General features: G+C 36.6%; 3 protein-coding genes across 4 annotated transcripts; 2 read left to right on the forward strand and 1 right to left on the reverse strand.

The window, feature by feature from the left end:
* The first annotated feature begins 1,904 nt into the window (after positions 1-1,904).
* LOC137835336 (transcription factor ILR3) lies at positions 1,905-4,445 on the forward strand. The gene is made up of 5 exons (XM_068643806.2): positions 1,905-2,614; positions 2,698-2,760; positions 3,446-3,523; positions 3,605-3,767; positions 4,022-4,445. Exons 1-5 carry the CDS (start codon positions 2,490-2,492, stop codon positions 4,286-4,288), a joined length of 696 nt encoding a protein of 231 aa, XP_068499907.1. The 5' UTR covers positions 1,905-2,489; the 3' UTR covers positions 4,289-4,445.
* A 497-nt stretch (positions 4,446-4,942) lies between these two features.
* LOC137835338 (plant/protein (DUF1995)) lies at positions 4,943-6,340 on the forward strand. Its single transcript, XM_068643808.2, has one exon. The coding sequence runs from the start codon at positions 4,993-4,995 to the stop codon at positions 6,007-6,009; it is 1,017 nt and encodes a 338-aa protein (XP_068499909.1). The 5' UTR covers positions 4,943-4,992; the 3' UTR covers positions 6,010-6,340.
* A 46-nt stretch (positions 6,341-6,386) lies between these two features.
* Positions 6,387-10,063, reverse strand: LOC137835337 (putative galacturonosyltransferase 12). Of its 2 annotated transcripts, XM_090302008.1 has the most exons (7): positions 9,438-9,784; positions 8,972-9,030; positions 8,513-8,568; positions 8,247-8,402; positions 7,554-8,144; positions 7,139-7,441; positions 6,387-6,991 (listed from the first exon to the last, which is right to left on the reverse strand). In XM_090302008.1, the coding sequence occupies exons 4-7, from the start codon at positions 8,307-8,309 to the stop codon at positions 6,707-6,709; spliced, it is 1,242 nt and encodes a 413-aa protein (XP_090158134.1). In that variant the 5' UTR covers positions 8,310-8,402; positions 8,513-8,568; positions 8,972-9,030; positions 9,438-9,784; the 3' UTR covers positions 6,387-6,706. The 2 variants fall into 2 exon arrangements, with proteins under 2 accessions (XP_090158134.1, XP_090158133.1); XM_090302007.1 differs by lacking the exon at positions 8,972-9,030 and having other exon boundaries at positions 9,438-10,063.
* Positions 10,064-10,327: the final 264 nt, after the last annotated feature.

Consider the following 10,327-nt stretch of genomic DNA (forward strand, 5'->3'; position numbering starts at 1 on the left):
AATGTATTATTCATATGATTTTTTTGAAACATTATTATTATTATTATTATGCATGAACTTTATCAATGAATTTTTCTTTAATAAACTAAAATATTGCGTTAATATTTATTTCATAAAAAAAATTCCTTTATCAAATTATAGCTCCAACACATTATCATAAATAATTTGTTCCAGTACCGAAAATAATCTTTTAACTGCATATAACTATAATTGAAAAATAAATAATCTACAATTACAACTTTGTTCTAAATAAAGTTTATGCCAATCATAAATATGGTCAAAAAAATTTACATAATTTATATTTTTTCGAAGTTAGCTTGGAAACAGTATCGAAAATAATGTTTCAATTACTAAAAATAATATTTTAATTCAAAAACAATTATAATTCACTAATAATCAATCAAATTATTTCTTAACAATTTTTAAATCTAAGGGCAAATGTGAAAGTTACATTTTATCAATTAAAAAAATACAATGTCAATCACACTCATCATATCACTCACAAACTTACATAAATTTTCTTTACACTTTCCCTTCAAATCATCTCAAATTGAGTCTCTCATTTCCTCTCTCTAATTCAAACAAAATCTTAGTGAATTTTTAAAAAAAAGTATATAGAATAACCAAAAAGGGCAAAATTTTTCCAATAAACATGACTAAGTTGATCACTTTTGAAAGATAATATCTGAATTTAATTTTTGTATAGCATATTTAAAAAGAAGTAGAGAGTCCAAGCGTGCGAAATTTTCAACTTAAAAATAATGTTACGATTAAACAGATATAGATAGAAGTTTTTAAAACACATGAAAAGGGTTCTAAGAAGAAAAGAAATGCAAATTATAATTATTTTTTTATTAAAGAAAGTAGGTGAGCCTTGACAAAGCTAGGGTGCATTAGACATTTTGATTGTATATTCTACATTGAAATATGCAAGGATCATTTTATTTAATTTTATCGTTTACTTTTTTTTATGATAACAAAAAAATAAAAATTTAATTCTTATCATAATTAGTAAAATAAAAAATATTGTCAAATTTATTAAAATATATTCATAATAAATAATTATAAAAAAATAAATTTTATAGTTTTATTAAGTATATTTTTTATTATAGTTAATTAATTAAATTTAAAAAATAAAATAATAAAATAAATTGGATTGGTAAATGTACTGGATCAGACTTCGAACATCGGCATCGACATCAGACATCGACACCTGTGAAGTAGGTTGGCTATGTGGTCTGGTCGCGATAATGGGCCACGTAAGTGGGCCCCTAGAGATGCATGTGTTGAAACTCGTATATATGAAAGACCTAGTCAGCGAGAAAATGCATGCATGTGGTGTGTATAGTACATTCCGGTCTAGCACAAACAAATATCCCCCGAAGACGTCAAGGTCAAAGAGCGCTAGGGTTTTCAGGGAAAAGTTGTATGCATGATAGTAAAGAACTAGGGTGCCTACCGAATAGATGGGCCCCGTAACGTTGGTAAATGAGTTGGTAGGTGACCATGTTGTTAAGATTGTGCACCCCAAAGAGGAAGATTCTGTGCAGTTGTTGTGCTAAGATTGTGTAACAATCCCTCTCTCACCAAAGCCTTATCTCTAGTGGAATTTGGTTACCTCATTGTTTCTAAGACTGAAACTTGCTTACTTACTCATTGTTTCTATAAGCCCTGAATTGACTTGATCGTCGAAGTGCAATCAACAGGTAGAGTCCCTTCTGTTTCAACGGAGTCGCTCTCCAACATCCAAGAGGAAGCAGAGAATCCACCAGAAATAAAAGGAGTCATCGCTTACCTTTGAAGTCAACCGACGAACCACTTCAACCGGCTAGAAGAGTAAAGATAATCTAATAATGAATTTTTTACATTAACAATTATAAAACGCTTAAGAAGATGGTGACAGTGTTGCTGTTTGCTTGTGCGTGCAAACTGACATCCAATTTGAACCACCCATTACAAGATGCAAATGCAACTAACAAAACCACTTTTTATTAGGGTTGGATTTAGATCCAACAGTTCCCTAGTACATCAATTTATGTTGTTTTATCCTTTTAGGCTTAACATTTTTCTATAACATTTAACTTTGTCTATATCAATTTAGAAACTTTTAGAAAGATATATTTTTTTTTCATGCAAAAATGGATAAAACTTTAGATTCTAAGAACAAGATTTAGCAAATTTGGCCTTTATAAGAGTGGGAATTGGTGATGTGATGAGTGTGCTGGTTGTTGGTTGAAGTTAGGATTTTGATGGTGTGAATTGTTCATTGATGTGTCATATCATGGGTCACTGTAGAGGCACAACCATAGATTAGATTCCCCTTTTCCAAGAACCCTTTCTTTTTCTCTCTACCCTCCAACGTGCTCTCCTCCACACTGCCCTGCACCCATTCCAAATCCTTCACTCTTTCACAATATCTCTCCAAATCGGAAGAAAAAACAAATAAACACCCAAAATTCACGATTTTTCCGGGAAAATCCCAACCAGACATGGTTTCCCCGGAAAACAGCAATTGGCTCTTCGACTACCCGTTGATTGACGATGACATTACCGTCGGAGACGGTTCCTTCACCGTCTCCGCTTTCTCCTGGCCCCCACCTCCCTCCAATGTCAGGTATTCGTTCATTCCCTTAATTATGATTTCTGTTTCAATCCCAGTCCCCTAATTTGTGTTTTGGTGATGCTGTCTGCTTCCAGTGTTGAAATTGATGCTTCACTCGTTGATTCTGATGGCCTCAAAGATCCTGCCTTGAAAAAGAGGTATGCAATTCTCCCCCACATTTTCTTTCAAATACTTTCAAATTAAAGAAAGAATTATAACCCGTAACACCATGCAATTATATCAATTAGTGTGTGGAATTTTATTTCATGTCTGATTCCTGAATATATTTATTCGGCTTAAGTTGGCTTGTTTTCGATAGAAGATAGCTATTTTTTTCAATCCAAAGAGAAGAACACATAATCCCCAGCTAGCACTTTATTGGATTTATTTTCCAATTTCGGCTGTTTGGCCTGTGGTAGAGTCCAACTTATTTACTTTCCCAATTTTTTTCTTTAGCTTTGATAACAATTGAAGACTGAAATTAAAAGGCTGCATGGACTTTTTAAATGATTTAAAAAGACAAGCTATGCTATTCATAGGTTGATCATCGATTAACTGACAGTTGTGAAGTAATATAATTAAGTGAAATGGTGATTCAACCATGTTTCCAATATGAAGATGATAAGTTCCTCAGCATTAGTTCAGCAGCATCGATGGAGAAATGGCTACGACTATCCTATTGCATGTAGCATATATGTTATTTTGCTTAAGTATGATATTGTGATGTTTTCCCCTATTTTCTCTAGCCACTCTCACTGTCTAGAACTTAAAGATTGTGGATTCAATCCAGATGCTTATTCGTGGATGAAGTTGTGCTATATCTCTTGTTTATTCCTGTTGCAGGGGTAGATCTGATTTATGTACTGCTTCTAGCTCTAAGGCGTGTCGGGAGAAGTTGCGAAGGGATAGGCTTAATGACAAGTAAACTTTTGAATCCTTGCCATCTTCCTACTGTTCATAACTGTTTTGGGAGCTTGTATCTAATACGATTGACATGCATAGATTTGTTGAATTGGGCTCCATCTTGGAGCCTGGAAGGCCTCCCAAAACAGACAAGGCTGCCATTCTGATTGATGCTGTCCGTATGGTGACACAGCTGCGGGATGAAGCCCAGAAGTTGAAAGAGTCAAATACGGGTCTTCAAGAGAAGATTAAAGAGTTAAAGGTGAGACCTCAATTTATATTCAATACATTTCTTTTTAAGATTGAAGGACTGGTTTGGGATGCCCTTATTGTATGTCATTTTCATTTTCCTAAATATTTTTGCCCAGTGGGTAAGCATATGTTGAATTTTGTAGCCGGACTCGTCTAGTGGAATAAGACTTTGTTGTTACAGTAGTTAGTAGTAGGTGTGATGGAAACATCTTGAAAACCAAACCTTACAAAGTACTAACTGTTGAATTCCCATATACTATGCAGACTGAGAAGAATGAACTTCGTGATGAGAAACAGAGGCTTAAGGTAGAGAAAGAGAAGTTGGAGCTGCAGGTAAAATCAATGAATGCCCAACCTGCTTTCTTGCCACCCCCTTCTGCAATCCCGGCCGCGTTTGCTCCACAAGGTCAAGCCCCGGGCAACAAGTTGGTGCCTTTCATCAGTTATCCGGGTGTTGCCATGTGGCAATTTATGCCTCCGGCCGCAGTGGATACATCACAGGATCACGTACTCCGTCCACCAGTTGCCTAAGTTGCTTATAATTATTTGGGCTTCCATTTTTTTGCCTAAAAGTTGTATTCATTTTACCATAGCTTCTAAGTATTCCAAGTAACTGGATTCAGAGGTGACTTTGACTGTATTTGACATCTGATACTATTATGAAGTAATCGCTGGTATTTGCATGTAAGTGTTCATAAGCTTGTCTGGCTGTCTTCGCGGGGGCTTTAATCTTTGTTACTGGTTTTGATATAAACCAAGTTCAGAACCAAAATAATAATAAAAATCAAGCACAGCAACTTGTTGTTTCGTATTCTTTTTATGCCCCAAAAACAGTAAATGCTCTTTTGGTTTAAAATTTGTAGCAGCCACAGGCCACAATTTTAGGAGAAAAAGTAAGGGAATAAGTTCTGACTAGTGGGAGCTATCCATCATAACAATGGATGTCAATTGAGATGCCTGCGAATAAAGCAATGTGTTAAATTGACATTGTATTATTTTTCAGGTGTATTTTAATTTTAACACAAGATTTAAGTAAAAATTGTCTCTGTTTACTTAACTTCCCATGGCAGTAGTAGGTTTAGAAGTTATATCCGTTATCCTCCAGCACATGTTGTACTATTGGGTGGTTGGGAACAACCGGTGCATGCTATTACCTTATCCGGATAGAGTTTTGTTGATTAAAACAACTCTTTCATATCAGAACTCTAACATCTTACAACTCTGTAAAACCATAAATGGCATCTTCCTATCTCAGCAGACCTCATTTCCAATCTATCCAAATTTCCAAGCCATCTTCATGTCCGCCTCCACACTCGAATACTAAGATCACATCAATTTCTTTTCCTACTCAATATCTGTACAACCACTGCCACAACTCCTGCATCAACCCATGTTCCTTTGTTCCCCTCAAAGCTACATCCACTTCCATCCATTCCTCCCTTTCTTCCCTTAAACCACCTATCTCAAAGGAGGAGGCCATACTTCAGGCCAAAACATCCCTTTCAACAACCTTAGAGAAACCCCTCAACAATCCCAAACTGATAGGCAAGTTCAAGAAACTAAGGCAACCCAAGTTCCGGGTTGAAATTCCAGTCATTGATGACTCACCGGATTCACTATCCCAACTTGCCCTTGACTTTTTTGGTGATTTACCAATCAAAAGAAAAGGTTCTCCCACTAAGATCTTAATCCTATGGCCCGATGCTAGCTTGAAGGAATCTGCCACTGTTGCCTTTCAGTCTCATTCAACTATTGAACACATTGACATTCCTTCAGTGGCCAAAACAGACCCCAGAATCTTGAATTCTGCAGATGTCGCAATATTTTTGGCGCCTGATAGCTCCCAGTTGGCTTTGATAAAAAGAGTTAGTGAGGCCTTTTATACAAAGCCAGTGGTTTTGTTTAACCCAAAATGGGCATTTGAGGAAGAGAGCAACTTTGGTGATCTGAGTGGCTTTGTTGGGTCGTTTGAAGTGGTTTATTCTTTCATGGGGTTGGAAGTGAGAGGGATCTTGAGCAAAAGAAAAGGGGTGGTTTTTAAGTGTGTCAGAGATGGGGTTGCGAGTGGAGAGAGATGGAACGTTTTTGTAGAAGAGGGAGAAGAATTGAAAGTGATTTCCTCATTCAAGGCCAGACCAAATATTGCTGAAGTTGAAAATGTATTGTACAATCTGATGGCTATCAATTCGCCCATAACCAAGTCTGCGAAGTTCATCAAGGGATTGGTGTCCAATGTGACAGGGAGAAAGTAAGTGAAGCAGAAACATTGGTCTTCAAGATCTCTCTATTCATATAAATTGTAAGAAGAACATATTAGCGAACATGTTACAGTGATTGGAAGTGCACTAGTATGACCATTGTATGAAGTGCACACACCAATTTTGAAGGAGAATTCATATTATTTACGAGGACTATGCCTTAAGTTATTGATGGTGTGCGCGCAAGATGAATTGCATGACAAGAATTGCATGAATTGCATTCTCTCTATGCCTGAACATGAATTGCATGACAAGAAGCTCTGTGTTAGCTTGTTGTATTATATGTGAATTTAAATGAAATAGGATAACATGGTCCTTTGATCAATCGTTTGCCCTGAACTTTATATATCTCATCTTACAAAAGCGTACTCTTAAAAACCTTGAACTCGAAGGTTTGTTTTCTCATAAAGAGTAAAAAAATAACTGTTGTTTTAATACATGTATATGATCTACAAATACTCATACTTACAATATGGATTTGAAGAGGAAAGAATCCGAGAATTTCAATTGAAGACAGAGTTAAAAAAATAAATTTTCAAAGCAAGAAAGGAGCATCATGGTCATCATTTTTGTCTCTTTGATGTGGTGGAAGGCCTGATGCTTGAAAGAACTCTCTCGTTTTCCTTTTCCCCCGGATGCAAATTCCATTTCTTACACTCATCAACGAGGTCATGTTTTCTTAAGATATTAGCTATGATGCCCTAATGTGACAACTTTTGATGAACTTATCTGAGAAGTCAACATACTTCGTCCACAATTTACTTAGTTGTGGAAAAGCTATTTCTAGCCATGGCTTTGCCCTGCCATTGTAATGGACGACACCAGCACTCTCAGCATCAACAAAACTTGTATTTTCCTGATATCCCAATCCCAGCATATGCCAGAAAGGATCAATAACGTGGACATGGCCATGAAATGCTATCAATCCAGGAGGTAATGTCCCTAGCTGCCACAAACTGAGGTCTGATTTGATATTCTACATGAAGCAAAACAGAAATATCAATAGATATCGACTATCACTCTTATGGAAACTCAATTCTAATGACACATTTGAAATATCCTAATTTTAGTTTTTTCTATTTCATTATATTATCATGGTACAACGGAAGATATATATATATACCTGCTCAACCCAGTAATGGTAAATATTGCTTATATTAGTCTTCCGCCAAGCCTCCAAATCGAAAATGTTCATGCCATAGGCCCAGGCACATTCATTGGGATTAAAATTTTTGGATATTAGAGGGTGGGAGAAGTTCAAATAGCTTTTCAACTTCTTTGACATCACAAACTTATCTTCTCCTGTACATGTTTCTACAGCTCCATTCACTTTTCCATTCATTTCAATGTCCCACAGAGGTGAAAGATCAGTTTGTACAACGATGTCATCATCGAGGAAGACCACCTTGTTAAGACTAGGAAACAACTGTTGAGAAAAAAACATTGTGGTAGTAAGCATCACAGTCATCAAAGACTTACCTGATTATGATCTATCGTATAAAATCTTTACTTGGTATACTATTATTTTTATTTGTTACCTCTGGGAGATGTATCCGGATGTGGTTCATCACTGAATTATACTTGGGACTAAGTGCTTGCAGTTTTGCTGCAATAACTTTTGGCTTCTCAGTTGTATTTGCAATTATAGCTGATGATCCCCCTCTAAACTGTGACCTCACCTTTTGATCCTGCTCCATGGCTTCCAGAACAGGCACCTTTCCCTTTGTAAACCAATCAAAATGGTGCAATGCCTTCACCTCAATTATAGCAGGAGACAAAGAATGCAATGAGAACCAAGCCTGCATGGGGTAATAAGTCTTCCTGTCTGTAATTATGTGCAGAACAACCTTCTGAGGTCTCAAAAAGTTGCGAACAAGCGATGTTGCAACCACTGATGCAGCCAGCACATTGTCTGAGGCAAGGACAAAATGGAAGTAGGAATTGTCAACCAGGGCAGGGACTAGTTCTGCAGAGGGGAGCTGAAGGCGTGCTGCGGCGTTGTTGGTGTGTTCATTGGCCAAACTCAAGGAAAGGCAGTGAAGTTGTTTTGGTATACTGCTTGATGCTACATGTCGATACAGATATTCTTGGATCTTGGCCATTCTGGTCCTTTCTTCCATAAGGGTCACCTAAAAATGTTCAGATTTGTGGTTAATGGAGAGTCAACTTGAACAACTAATAAATGCACGAAATGAACTTTCTTCCTTTTCAAGAGAATTGGAGAATGGTACCATTTCTCGAAGTTTAATTGCAAATGTCTTGGCATCATATCCACCACTCTTCATTTCAGTCATGAACTCTTCTAAGGTTTGTGGAATATCAAATCTACCCTGAAGTTCAAGTTTGCCAAGAGGTTCATTTAATGTTTGGTATATCACTTCTGGGACCTATCAAAAGCCAAGTAATTATTCTCAGTCACCAATGGAAATTAACGTCAATCAAAAGCAAAAAGCATTAAGAAGTTCATAAATATAATTAGAAGAGTTCAGGAGATTACAGTTGATTCAGACCGTCTCCCCAAAATCCTTGGTCCTAGTTTTTTTCCTAGGCAACCTACGAATATGATTTGAAAGTAAATCAAAATGTCAAATATAATGATATAATAAACATATTTTCTGAAATTGTGATTTCTAGCCATAAAATTCATGTACATGGTTGAAAAAGTCAGGTTTCCTTTCCTTTTAATAAAAAATAAAGTCAAGAATCTATGGTTTCCTGATTCTGAAGTTCATCCTTTTTCATTGTGTCTTTAAGATCAGGAAGCCTATCAAGTGTGCACGTGAACTGGTACTGTAATATACCTTATCTACACTTTAAAATGGAAATCTTAAATGGATGGTCAGATTTGCCCCGACAACAACTGTTAACAAATTCTATCCGCCAATACAATACAAGATAGATAAAGACCAATTCTCACAAAAGGGATGGTATAACAAAACTCAAATAGTAGACTTACTTAATAGTCTAATGCATCTCTTTCAGAGATTCACAGTTTCCACATGGATCTGTAGTAGGCTGGTTAAGATAATATACAGATAGATAAATATTTCTGATGTGTACACCAACAAAGTTTAAAAAAAACAAGCATACAAAGGTATATGCATCTTTTCCAAAATGTGGCAGGTTCCCTTAATTTATCAGAAATCTCGTTAGTTACAAAATTTTTAAATCAAAGGTCGGTGAAGATTTGACGATTTGTTCGAGGAGTGCTAAATAGTTATCTAAAATTATTATATTTCAAAGCTTTGAAAAATAGCAATATGCTTTGATATATGTGAAATCCATGCCCTATCCACCCGAGTGCACCTGTTTGTGTCTTTATGTCCATGCCTGCATGTGTTTATCTTTGTGATCTTATATGTGTGTGTGTGAGTGTGAGTGAGTGCTTGTGACAGAGAGAAGGAGGAGCTGATAGTGTGTACCTATGGTAGAGCATTTGTTTTCTCCATCAATGCCATCCACTGCTGTTAAGACAAACACAAACCGAAGAAGAAAAGTGAAGAACAAGAGAAAATAGAAGAGCATCCGATAAGAGACACGCCTTGATGCAACCTTCACTTTGATAAACTCCTTGAACCCTTTGCCTGGAAACACAGTGACATGCCTCAAACTTGGAGATATGTGCAGCTGCATATTGTCCTAATACAAAAGAAGAAAACACCAATAACAACACAATGAGTCAAGGCAACACCAAAGGGGGCCTTGAGTTCCTCCTCTTCAGCTGCTATAGTCCTTATTACATTTGACAATTCAACAGCAGAGGAGAACTGCAAGAACCCTTGTCAGGTTATGGTATAAAAGGAAAGGCTTTGGTACGCTTAAGGTTGCTATCTTCCACCTAACCTTGCTTAGCATTTGGGTCAGGCATGTCAATGGTGTTTGAGGCTTTAATATTTTATCTTTATGAGGTGAGAACTGAGGTGGTTGTTAAGGAGAAAGAGACATGGGACTAATAAGGAGGGTGTTGTTTGGTTCAAGTTTTGGGTACTGGCTTGGTTTTGAAGGAGGGAAGTTTGAGGAAGAAAAGAAAATTAAATTTGAACATTGTGTTTGTTTGTTTGTTTGGTGTATAGTTGATGTTTTGGCTTTGCCTCCACATGAAGCTTTTTAATTAGTGTATAGAGTTTGGAGTTTGAACTATGACAGAAAAAAAGGACTTGTGTATAGAAAAGGACTAATGCCCTCTCTCTCTCTCTGGGGTGGGGTTGAGATGTGGTTGTTGGAGTGAAAATTCAGTAAACCTTATTTATATTTCTCTTGGAAGCATATGGAAATATATGGTAGTTCAAACCCTTGTTAGGCTTTTATTAGC

Source organism: Phaseolus vulgaris, chromosome 5, assembly GCF_051622355.1.
Source record: "Phaseolus vulgaris cultivar YP4 chromosome 5, ASM5162235v1, whole genome shotgun sequence".
NCBI classification, from domain to species: Eukaryota; Viridiplantae; Streptophyta; class Magnoliopsida; order Fabales; family Fabaceae; genus Phaseolus; species Phaseolus vulgaris.